General features: G+C 35.8%; 1 protein-coding gene across 2 annotated transcripts in view; it reads left to right on the plus strand.

Moving 5' to 3' along the window:
- Positions 1-11,652, plus strand: part of LTN1 (listerin E3 ubiquitin protein ligase 1) — a 35,083-nt gene extending 23,431 nt beyond the window's left edge. Inside the window, exons 20-30 of one of the 2 annotated variants that reach the window (XM_075101348.1) lie at positions 617-752; positions 1,675-1,819; positions 3,591-3,804; positions 4,074-4,311; positions 5,171-5,245; positions 6,138-6,324; positions 6,767-6,938; positions 8,076-8,296; positions 8,804-8,998; positions 9,652-9,819; positions 10,579-11,652. In XM_075101348.1, coding sequence (XP_074957449.1) covers positions 617-752; positions 1,675-1,819; positions 3,591-3,804; positions 4,074-4,311; positions 5,171-5,245; positions 6,138-6,324; positions 6,767-6,938; positions 8,076-8,296; positions 8,804-8,998; positions 9,652-9,819; positions 10,579-10,641 — 1,814 coding nt within the window. In that variant the 3' untranslated portion in view covers positions 10,642-11,652. Of the gene's footprint in view, positions 1-616; positions 753-1,674; positions 1,820-3,590; positions 3,805-4,073; positions 4,312-5,170; positions 5,246-6,137; positions 6,325-6,766; positions 6,939-7,624; positions 7,785-8,075; positions 8,297-8,803; positions 8,999-9,651; positions 9,820-10,578 lie in introns of those variants that run through there. The other variant, XM_075101356.1, reaches the window with a different exon arrangement.
- Positions 11,653-12,892: the final 1,240 nt, after the last annotated feature.

Raw genomic sequence — 12,892 nt, forward strand, 5'->3', positions numbered from 1 at the left:
AAGTTCTTGTAAATCATTGCACTGCTGCTTAAGTGAAGTTGGTTTTTTGTTTGTTTTTGCTGTGCGTAAATGGTACTTTAACTCTGTCATCATGCTTGTAAGAAATTTTCTCCAAGACATCTAGATACATGCAGTTTTCCGTAAAAATGGAGAACAGTATTAATGCAACAGTAGTACTTCACTCAAGAAGTAAAAATTAACACTCTTAAAACAATACTGGAATTCACAACTCTCAGTTACATTTACTTAATTATCTGGCCAAATTATTGCTTAGCACACTCATTTTTAGTAACGCTAGTAGATTTAAATCTTAGCAGGTATTTTCCCTTTTCGTTAATTGTACAAACCAACAGTTAATCTTATAGGAGTTTTTGGTTGGTTTGAGGGCTTTTTGGTTTTGTTTTTAGGTTTGGGTTGGGTATAGTATTTTTGATTTAACAATGGCATCTCTGGAATAAATGTTGAAATAAGAAAGCTTAGGTATTATCCAAACTAACTTACAATATGAATGTTAAGTTCAGATAAAACGATCCAGTTAATTGAAAAACACTCCAATGTTTGTTTTTTGTCTTAATAAAAATATCATACCCAAGAGGTCTTAATTATCATGTTATAGGAGCATTTGGGTGTCTTTCCATTTTGAACTCCTGCTTGAATGATAGAAGTATTGATTGTGATCACCTACTACCTGGAATACTAAAAATCATAATGTCCTGGAAAAATGATAATGAGGACAGCTTTCTCTTTAGCTGGTGGGTGCAACTTTGAGATAATTTGACTTTTTTTTTTTATTTATTTCTAAAACAAGAGTTTAAAAATATGAAGTGGTTATTAACTCAAAGAAAATAAATTTGTAAGTTACAGCTGTTACCCAGTGCTCTAATATTACATTTTTAAGCCTTTGTAGAACTGAATCCCTCGGTTTAATGTGCCTGTCTTTAAGTATCTAATAACTCACGCTGAAGAAAATTACGTAGGTGGTTGAAGGCTGGCAAACTAGGAGCTTTTTTAGTGCACCTAGATGTCAACTGCTTTCAAAAGTATTCAAAACTGGCCAACTTCTGTAGATGTTGCTGGATATTTAGTTCCAAATTCTGATTGCTTATTTAGGTAGCAGAAACCAAACTTGGATACCAAACTTAGGTGTCTGTTTTCTAAAAATTGGGACCTGAAAGTGTAACTTGTAAAGCTTCCAGCAAGGAGTGTGAAAATATACTGAGGTTTATTTGTCTTGAGTATAGTGAGAAAAATCCAGGCAACAAAGTCTCGAAATAATGTACACTATTTGGACACTTGAGGGCTTATATTTTATTTTTAAGATTAGTAACTTAAATGATTATTTTTCTTGCATTGATTTTAGTTAAAATTGCAAATTTCGTAGTTTAGGTAAGTATATTGCCAGAGTGAATATGTACATTGTACAATTTTAGGAATCTGTATAACATGCAAATGGGCAAGTAGCTGCGATAGACTATTTTGTACCTGTGGAATGATTTATTTAGACCTGGCAGCTAATGTAGTATTCTAACTTTGAAAGACAAGCGTATCAAGAGCACACAGGGCAGAGCCTGGCACAAGACTAATTTGTCCTAAGAGGAGGAATGAAGGCAAGAATATAAGCAGTCGTATCTGCAACATGAAGATAAGTAAGCTTTACTTGTATTTTTATTGCAGCAATCTGAAAGAAACAAGTGCTCAGTTGCTTGGTTTCAACATAGAGATGATCCGTTACCTTCCCTTGTTGCTGAAGTATTCCACAGCTCCTTTGGCTGATAATGAATGGGACTTTATCATGTGTTCCATGCTGGCTTGGTTAGAGGTAATACGAAAGGGCCTATTACCTACTATTGCACTGCAGCTTTTCTTGGGATCCTCCTGATGCCCTCTGAAACTGCTGGGCTGATGAAGGAAGTGTGGGGTTAAAAAACAGGCTATGAAGTAACTAAATTTTTATTATCTTACTGGGCTGGCTGATGGACATTTCTGCCTAAATCTTTGAAAGCTGTATGTTAAAAGTTCACCTTTGTATTTACGAAGTAGAAAGTTGGGTATCAGGAGGATGAAACACTGTAGAAGCTATGCCACACAGAAATTAAATTTGAACAAAGATGCATGAAGATTGTTAAGAGGAATGGAAATCAGAGTGCTAATGGCTCTTACTTAGAGTTTACAGCATAATGGTCTTAAGAGCTTTAACTTTGTTTTGTCTAATCTGTGTGTTAACTTTCTAGTACTTTAGTGTAATGATCAATATTAATAGCTGGGTACTCAGCTCTTCAAAGATGACTTAGTCTAAAAAGCATCTCAATTGAAATATGAAACTAAGAAAATAAACTTTACCTACTCCATGAGTGCAAATGTTCTGTCTCCAGTTTTGATGTACTTACCTTTTTTAGATTATTCTGTGGATGTGGCAGGCACAAAGTTGTCTCAGCTTACTAAATATTTGACACAGTGTTAAAAAGAATTGCACAAAATCCTTTCTGCATTGAACTTTGGCAAAGGTCATGTGTGGCTTAAAAGCACAAGCAATGCTGTACCTTGTGTTTCTTTTTGTATATGGAGATGAAATTACCTCCCCCTCAAAGTAATATATTGTTTAGTAGTGGCATTGGTAATTGAAGAATAATTTCGAAATGTGTCTGCCCTAGGTCTCTGTTGAAAAATAATACCCCTTTAAGACCAAAGTCTAACACGGCATAAAAATTAAGTGAATGAAAAGCAAGATCAGCATTTCAATATCTAAATGATCCCATGAAACATCAAAATTATATTTTAATGCTGTTAGAAAACAGTTCAGAGTGAACAGCTGACTACTACTTTATTAATCAAATAAAGATATGGAATCTCTCACCCTCTAGCTTATTCTTATTTTTTTATGTATAGCTCACGCTGTCACTACACACTTACAAGGGCAGGCTGGAAACATCCATGTGGAGTTCCTTGGTCTCAGGATTAATCTTCTTACCTATGTTGTATGTCCCTCAAAACTGTAATTTTTTTTCTTAAATTTTAAAAAAACCCAAACTGCAAACCTGTATGAAAAACTTGCTGCTTAGATTAAGTGCTTGGGAATATTTTTATATTCAATGATATTCCTTTTTTGGGGAAACTAGTAAGAATAAAAATAAAAAGAAGGAACGGTGGTGTGGGAGAGGAAATATTCTCCTGATTGCCACTTCAGTAACTTCCAGTTTACAATAGTGTATCGCCAATTTCCTTCTGCAATTTAGAAGTATAAACATGATGTTAGGACGGCTTTTATGGCTGGGAGAGAAACGTGAGAGCACTTCACATACCAATACTTGGTGGCAGTTTCTTTCTGTCATTATAAAGATGGCCATATAAGGGAGGTAATCCAGGATTCTAAATGTTGATGAGACTTGGAAATAATTTTCAGCAAGTCTTACTAAAACACAGATTATATTTTTAAACTTTTTTCTTTTTCCCCCCAAATAATTTTAAAATGGTATTTGCAATTGGGTCTTCTTTGAAATTACTCTTTCTGGTATAGACAGGGAATGTGAAACAGATATTTTAAAGCAAATTTATAGTCACGAAATATTCCTTTTTTTTTTTCCCCCTCCTAGACAACAAGTGAAAATCGTTCACTTTATCATGTCCCGCTCGTGCAGATTTTTGCTTGTGTTAGTTGTGACTTGGCATCTGCCCTTAGCGCTTACTTTGAAGCTGCAACTCCTGAAACTACTGAAAACCTTCCTGCGAACTTGATCAGTGAATGGAAGGAATTCTTTTCTGAAGGAATTCACAATTTGCTGTTACCTTTGTTGGTGAAAATCACAGGCAAGTATATGGCAAGGAGGGTAATAGTGGTGCCTGTCAGGCTATTCTGAAATAGAACCTGATGGGCCTAATTTTTTAATTTATAGGAATATTATGTCAACACAGCTTATTGAACACTTATATGGTAATTAGTAAAGTAATTGCACTTAACATTGTGTCTTTTAAGATGAGATTTTGATAAGCAGAGTCTGAGTTGTTTCTAGTAATGCTTGTTTATGATCTCATCCATACCTTCTGCATCACAGCTTGTCTTTCTCTATTTTAAATAGGAGAAACCAAAAATGCATCTGAAGGCTCCTTTCAGAACTCTGTGTTAACATCTTTGGGTGAAGCTCTAACGTACATCTCAAAGGACCAGTTGTTAAACCATAAATTGCCAGCGAAGTTTGTTGCAGGCCAGAAAACAAATCTTCCAGATAAACTCCAGACTCTACTAAATAAGTTATCTCCATTGTTGCTTTTCCGGGCTAGACCTGTACAGATTTCTGTCTACCATATGCTGTATAAGTAAGAATCAATTAATTTCTTGCTTCCTTCACCTCCCCTTACCCGCCCCCCCCCCTTTTCTTTTTAAAAATCTGCTGTAGAATATGCAGCTATAGATGTGTTTAACAAAGTTGTGTTCCATTACGGGAGAAAATTTTTAACTGGGCGGTGTGTTCTGTATTGGAGAACATATAAAGCTATGAATGCTAAATTTAATTGTAAAAGTAGACTAAATGTATGCTGAGAAATTTTACTGCAGTACATGAAGATGCAATTTTATTTTCTGTACCATAGTTAGATAGCTATCAGTATCATAACTATAAAGTTATTTATTTTTAGCTCCTATTTTAACAATCTGAGAATCCTGAAATGTAAACAAAAATATTCCAGGTTTGATCTGGGTCTGACAGTATCTTTAAATAGTGTCACCTTTTTATTTTCACTAGTTTAGAAAAGAAAATGAAGAAAGTGCATAAGAACATGGAGTATTCTTGTGAACTTTTTGGATATCTCCAATACCAAAAGAGAGAATATAGAATTTGAAAAACAGTATGTGCATCTGACTGCTCAAAGTGCAGATTGTGAGGCAGATGGCTTAAGCATAAGAAGCTACCATTATCTTTCACTTATACTGAGGCATAAAGTTGCAAGAGCTTTATTCAGAGATAGACAAGTTTCTTTTAGTGTGACTTAGGAAGTGTAAAAGGTCTGGAAAATAACTGAGCAAAGCTACTTGCTCGTTGGCTGTCAGTCAGGAACCAACTTTGCAATGGTGACATGTCTCTTAAAGATTCTGTGTTAACTGATGAGCAAAGAACTGTGGATCACGGATATTAAAATAGTAAAAATTAAATCTGATTTCCTTTCCATGTTTCTATAGATTAATGCCTGAATTGCCTAAATTTGATGAAGAAGATCTCAAATCTTATGGTGATGAAGAGGAGGAATTGGCACTGTGTGTATTTTTTCTTCATGTTATTTTACAACTGTTTTCCGTATCTTTAAAATGCGTTACAAGAGTTGAAATTAGCAGCAAATAGTCATCTGTCAGGAGATGGTAAAAGAAAAAAAAAAAGACATAGCTATGACAGTAGGTTCATAAATATTGAAAATATTCAATATAATTGGTGAAGTCTGTGCTAAAACTGGAAACAATATTTGCAATTGTTTTCTAGGTACAGTTACTAGAGTAAGTGCAACATATATGCTCTATATTGTAAAATCTTGACAGATTTTTACTAGACTGCTGTATTCAGAATGTGTCCAGCTGCACAGGTAACTTCAGTTTCTTAAACCTCCAAAATTGACCTGGGTGTTTTATACAGCTTGAACCTGCATAAAGTCAGCAGTTCAAAGAGGGAATACAGTAACCGTTTTTCAGCCCAATGGTTAATACCTTTTTTTACTATGGAGCTGCAAAAGGCTTTTTAATTCATTGTGAAAGCCCAAACCCTACACATCCAGTGATTAGGAGATCCGGTGTTCAGTCGCTCCTTTGTTGCTGTGACTTGACAAGCAAAGCAAGCAAGCAGGCCAGCTGTCCATGATGTAGGTTAAATCAGCTCCACCATAGACCACTTCCAGATTGAGTGATCAGCATTCAGTTTATATTCAACTTGCAAGATGAATATAACTGTCCATTTCGGGGGGGGGGGGGGGGGGAAGAAATCTTAAAATCTAGCACTAATGTGTGAAATTGAAAGTCAATTTTCCTGTAATAGAAAGTGCCTTTTATGTTCTACATACCTGGCTTTACTCACAGGTTTCTAGTAAAGCTGTGAATATAAATTCAGTTAATGCTGTGCTCAAGATTTGAGTTTACTATGCCAGATAACATTTTTCCATAGATCACCTCCAGCGGCTCTTATGTCTGTCCTGGCCACTCAAGAACTCTTGCTAGAAAACATCCTGGAATGCATTCCAGTTGGAGAATTTGCAGTTATTCAGCCCCTCAGCGATGAGTTCTGCCTTGTTCTAGGGTATCTTCTCGCTTGGAAGTTAACATTAGCTTTCTTCAGAGCAGCTTCTTCTCAGGTATATGTTCAGAGTCTTTTAACTGAATCTCTTACCGTGCTTATTTGCTTTGAATCTTGAAGTTTCATCTGGTCTTTTTATTCTTTTAATTATGTATCTTCCTGCATCTTGTTTCTGTGGACTTAGTGGAATTCTGGAAGCATCAATAGACTTAGATTATTGCACTGCAATATTAAGGATGATAATATTAGAGTAATAAAGAATTAAGATTCATTAATAGACGATTCTTTCTGGCATGTAGCAGCCTTTTTGAACATTTTATGATTTTCTAATCATTCACAACATTGCAGAGAACTAAATCACTCTTCTAAACACTTGTTTTGAATCAGTCTTGCTTTTTTTCTCTACAGGAATGTATTTGTATTATTTACAGAGTAAGCTATATTTGTTAGGTCTCATCTGTATTGTGTGTGTGTGTTATTTTCTTTCTTAACACCATCAGCTGCGAGTTCTCTACTCACAATACCTTAGAAGAACTAAAAGCTTGAATAAACTGCTTTATCACTTGTTCAGGCTTATGCCTGAAAACCCAGTCTTTTCTGGGCTGACTTCAGAAGTTCCAAATAAGGACACAAAAACCTTCTTTACCGAAGAGCTTCATTTGGATGTCAAAGGTTAGTAAAAATTGTATTTGTGCATCTGAGAGAGTTTTGACATTGCTGAAGTTTAAATATGCTTCTCTGCTTAAAAATATTTATTTAGAAAACCTTACCTATAAAACAGGTACTTAGGAGAGACAGACAGGCAGGCAGACACATACATGCGTTTAAAAATCTTTGGCTAACACTCCCCATTTGAAGCTTAACCAAAGTTGTAATGTTTATCAGAAAAATCAAGAAAATGGAAAACCAAACCAGGATATGCTCAGGTTATTCACTTAGGGCAGAAATAATACATTGCTACTATCTAAATCATGAATGTATTCAGAGATTGCTAAACAGTAAAAATGTGTGATCTATTCTGGGACTTCTCTGTTGCTTCTAGATATTTTTTTCATGCTAAATGGGATTTCTTTTTTTTCTTCTATTTTAATACATAAATAAAAACAAATTATATTTTAGTATATTTTTTTAAATGTTTGAGATATTAAATTGTTTTTGCCACACTGTTCAGAAGACCCAGTTGATCAACCATGATGAGAGAAGATATACTGGTTTTTTAGCTGAGAAACACGAAAAAGAGACTTAGTTTTGAAAGTTGCTGCATTGAAATTGTTATTTTACGTACACGCGTAGATGTAAGCAAAGATACTGAGTTTTCACTTCTTAGTTTTTTACCGGAACATCACTGTACGTTGCAGGACAATTTATATGGATGACAGTAAGAAAGAATTACTAATATGACATTTCAAGAGAAAGATTTCCCTTATCTCTTTATGCACTTCTGTAGGACACTGCAAACTTCAAACGTGCTCCAAACATCTTAGTTTGGAGTTCACTCCAAGGTGAGAATTTTGTCACATCTAGAATATAAAATTATTCTTGATTTCTGGTAGTCCACCTAGAGTTCATCTCAAAATTAGAGGATGAATTCCCAGTTGTGAAGTGTTAGTCTAAAGACAAAGAAACCAGGCTGGTGGAGAAAGGCAGAGTCAAACAAGCACTTGGAGTAGCAAGGATAGAAGGAGCACGTACATGAAATTCCGGTTACCACAGTTCGGTTGGTATCAAAATTTTTGTGCGTGGTGTGGAGGAACCAACATTTGTGACTAATGTGTTAGAGTAGTTCAACACCCTTTCTTTCCCTCCCAGGGACAGGACTGCTGTCATCCCAGATTCCGCACTTGGCCTGCTCTGTGTACCACATAACGCTGAAGGACTTGCCAGCCATGGTCAGGCTTTGGTGGAATAGCTGTGAGAAACGTGTCTTCAGTGTTGTAGACAAATTTACAAGCAAATATGTCAGCAGCGTGCTTTCTTCCCAGGAAATATCTTCTGTTCAAACTAGCACGCAGTTATTTAATGGCATGACGGTTAGTAAGGCTTTTTGTCCTCTCTTTGATTTACTTCAGGTTTTTTGCAAACGTTTTAAGAAATGTTACTTCTCAGGACCAGACTGCATTACGGTGTTCGATAAGATTGCATTTTTGTTGTTCTAAATGACTGATAAAAGCATAATTTATCTTGGTATCGATATATTAAGTTGGTGTTTATTAATAATTGTGTTTGTGGAAAAAAAAGAATGGGTTTTATGATGTCGGAGAAGTTGAGGAGGTAAGTGGAAGCTGCTGCTATCGATATACTTTTTTAGTTTGTCAAGAAATGTTATCAATCAGTAGATTGAAAAATGCCTGGTAATTTGGTTTTGGTTTGCCAAGATATGAGTGGACTTTTATTTTCTTTGAGCAAAGTGTTTTCCTGGTCTAAGAAAATCACTTGATGTGTGTAGTAAAGCACTTATGGTTTATGTATGTATAAAATACCTACAGATGGCGCATGCCTCTCTGTGGAGTTTTTTAATATGTGCATTTTTTTCATAGGTAAAAGCTCGGTCTGTGGCACGGGAAGTCATTGCTACCTATTCAGTTGATGATATATTTATTGAACTAATAATACAGCTTCCATCAAATTACCCACTGGGATCCATAACAGTTGAGAGTGGAAAGAGGGTTGGAGTGGCTGTGCAGCAATGGCGCAACTGGATGCTACAGTTAAGCACATATCTTACACATCAGGTGAGTTTAGAGAAAGCCCGTAGTTTTGAAAACTTAAGAGTCCTGATAATAAAATATTCCTAGTAATGTAATATTATTTAGATTTGTGTAGTGGATTTCATCAGTAGATCGCAAAGAACTTAATAGAATTGATCACTCTTACTATCTTCTTTGCCCCAGGTGGTGAAACAGAGAGGTAAAATTACCTGCCTAATAAGTCCTGTTAAAGCCATAACCAAAATTGAAAATTTAAATCTCTTAAGACATGGGCCAGTGTTCGCCCCATGTGGCAATGCCATCTCAACTATAATTAGGAAAAAAAATTTCCAAAAAAAACCCCAAACCCCTGAAAACCCAGTACATTAAATTTCCTAAAAGATAGTGGTTGCTAAGTTCCATCATCTGTGGTTAGAACAAAATAAAACAGTGACCGACAATTCTAAAATCCCTGTTTAAGTGCTCCTAAGTTTTTTGTTTTGATAAACGCTTGCATTTCTATAGACTGTCATCTGGATTTCATACGTGGGCCATATAAATTATTCACTGCATAAATTGCATATAATTTCAGATTATAAAGCCTTCAGACTTTGTTTCCTTCATGTGCTTATGAATGACAGTAAGAATACTCTGAAGGATTTCTACAGTATTAAAATCAGCTTTTTCCCCTCTGTTAGAATGGAAGTATTATGGAAGGCTTATCTTTGTGGAAAAATAACGTGGATAAACGTTTTGAGGGCGTTGAAGATTGCATGATCTGTTTCTCAGTCATTCATGGTTCCAACTATTCTCTTCCCAAAAAAGCTTGCAGAACATGCAAGAAAAAGTTTCATTCGGCTTGCTTGGTAAGTACACAGACTGATTTTTTTTTTAAAATAGGCAAATTACTCATTTCTGGTTTGAACCAGGAACTTCTATTGTAATACCATCAATTCTCCATTATGTTGTTGGAGCACCTGGGTTTAACTGAACTCATAAATTATACGTATGGATTTTATACTGCCTGTCAGGGCATGTAATGAGAGAGGAGTTGCTATGCTTCACAGACGATAACTATCTGTTTCGTGTTCACTAAGATATAAGCCATTACACCTGTGTCAGGTGCAGCAGCAGCATCTTGTTGTTATCAGCTCAGATACAAGAATAGAAAAGGTTAAATTTACATTTATGCAGCACGCTCTCTAGTAAACTCTGCTGATCAGGATAATTAACATGGAAGTATATCTGAGTCATCATAGGCATTGGTTGTACAGTCACAGAGTCGACTGGAACACGTTGGCATCTGTATGGCCATACAATGGAGGGATTATTGCTGCTTTAAAAACACTATCTTTTTATTCTAAAATGAGACTGGATGAGAATTCCTTTGTGTCAGGGTTTTTAGAATAAAACCTCAGTATTATGTGTGTATAGTATGTGTGTATATATATGGATACATACACAAGTGGAAAGGGTTTTTTTACTGTTGCTTGTTTTTTTTTAAAGTGTAGTTAATGTTTTGATAGTTATATTCATTGGCAAATAATGGTTATTTTTGGTGATAAACCAGTGTTCCTGATATTCAGCTTGCATTTGCATATTAAACACTTTTATTTCTCTTTCAGTACAAATGGTTCACATCCAGCAACAAATCCACCTGTCCACTCTGTCGAGAGACATTTTTCTGAAATAAAACGGTCTTTCTTCTCTCTGTGAGCTAAGTAGTAAATGAAGAGGAGGCAATAAACTGTATGTTGAAAGAAGCTAACCTGGAATAATGTCAGTTACTTTAGATTCTTGACTAGTGGGATATGACATATTTACCTCTGGACTGTTTTTTGTAAGTTTTAAGATTCTTCTTTGATATAAAGAAATATATAAGAATAATTTATTTTCATTTGTATATTTTTAAAGTCTTGATATATTAAAAATTCAGAAATAATGCCAAGTTATGTCTGAAAAGTGGTGTTTAAGCCACAGCATAGTTGATTAAAATCTCTTGTTTTAGGTATATTCTTAACATGGTGTTATACACTTAACCCGCATTATGGCTCTTAATATAATAGCAGAATTTAACATAGATGGTATAAAGACTTGATTTTTTATTATAGTGCGGTTCATAATATTTCCTCTTAAGGGGAAAAAAAGAATGTTGTTGCTGTTAGACATGAAGGCATGGAACTAAGCTGATAAAATGTTATGCTTTAACAGAAGGTTAAACATAGCGTGCTCTAAATTAACATGTTTATAAACCAAGCTTTCACCTTGAACAGTCTCATTTTCCCAGAAAACCTCAGCCACCCAGCACCCTAAACCCATGGAGACTTGGAAGCCCAAGCAAGTAGAGGGTACAATCATTCCTGCATGACAGTGAAAAACATTGCCTATTTATTGATAATTGGATTTTAAAGAGAAGGCATGCACACTGATCAGTTCTTGTTTTCGTTATTTCAGTTAATGACTTCATTAGCTGGCAAATTAACTCTCACTGAATGTACACTGTACTTCCCATCCCATATAGTAAGGACTCTTAGGTGAACACGACAGATGTATCAGAATTTAATATTGTCTTCAACTATACATTTTTTCATGCTTTTTTAACAGCAGTAGCATACGAGCATGTTCAAACTTGGATGGTATTTGTGGTGGACTTGTTTAAAAAGTCCATAAAGGGGAGGAATAAAGGACTTTTGTCAATATTTGTAGTCTCTGGATTGCTGTCTCTTCCTCTGAGTGATAAACTTTCAGAAATTAATAGCATACATTTTCAGATGCCAAGTTTATAGCATACGCAATTGGCTGTACCTCGACAGCTGGTTTTTTTTAGTTCCTGTATGTTTTCTCAAAGTTGGTTCCTTTTGAGGTGACAACCCTGGAAATGATTTTGGCTGTTGATAACTTAAGTATATATTTTTAACAGGTAACACTGGGCTTCCAGAAGATAAATTTCCTGACATTTTTTGAGAAAGAGAGAAGGGAAAGGATTTAAAACTGGTATTGAAAAGGTCTAACTGAAAACACAGATTAAGGAGCAAGCTTTATTGTTTTTGTGATTACTGATACTAAACCTCCAGGTGTGTCTCCGTTGCATCACTTTGTTTCAGACATGACTGGCTATTCTAAACGATTTATTTGCAAGTTCAATCACTGAACTGAACTGATTGTGGTTAACCAGGTATTGTTTGAAAAGAGACATCTTAAACTCTTCTAGCAGACTCTAACTTGCAAATTGTCTACTAGGAACAGCCTGGGGAGAGCTTTTGTCCTGGTTCTGGTAGAAAAAAGAAGTGCAGGTGCTTGCAAAAGCAGCAGTGTGTCTTTTGACGCTGGTACTGGCTGACAGAGCAGTGCTTAGGGGCCTCGGGGAGCAGGAATTTTGCTTGCTTCTGGTTAAGTTGAGCACTACATAGGAAGTCTCTGTCTACCATGTGGCTTATTCGCATGTGTGCTGAATGCAGCCGTACGCCCCCCAGAACTCTCCAGAAGCAGTGCTGTGTTCTTTGGTCTTCTAGGAGAAGGGAACAGGTATGCCCTGGCAAATATTAGGTCATGCAGAGTGTGTAGGCATAGTTAGTTTTAAAAACAAACACACACACAAAAAAACCCCAAAACAAATAAACCAACCCCGAAACAAACCAGAAAAACCAACCAAACAAAAACTACCTGCCTGGCCTGTCAGTAGTTCCCAGTCCTCACGAGGTTGATGGCAGCATTAATAGGAATCAGTTCTTGCAGAAGGCACCTCTGTTCTTATGTGGATTGCATTTTGAGAAGTGCTTCCACTACAGTTGCAGCAGGCAGCAATACAGTGTGGCCGAGAGAATTGACTCATGATTTATTAAAGTAGACACATTTTTTTGTCTAAATACCCAGCTGTTAGACAGTCCAGTGCAATGATTTTTTGGTGAAAGCATGTAATATTTTATTACACTTTCTGTT

This window comes from Phalacrocorax aristotelis, chromosome 1 (genome assembly GCF_949628215.1).
Source record: "Phalacrocorax aristotelis chromosome 1, bGulAri2.1, whole genome shotgun sequence".
NCBI lineage: Eukaryota > Metazoa > Chordata > Aves > Suliformes > Phalacrocoracidae > Phalacrocorax > Phalacrocorax aristotelis.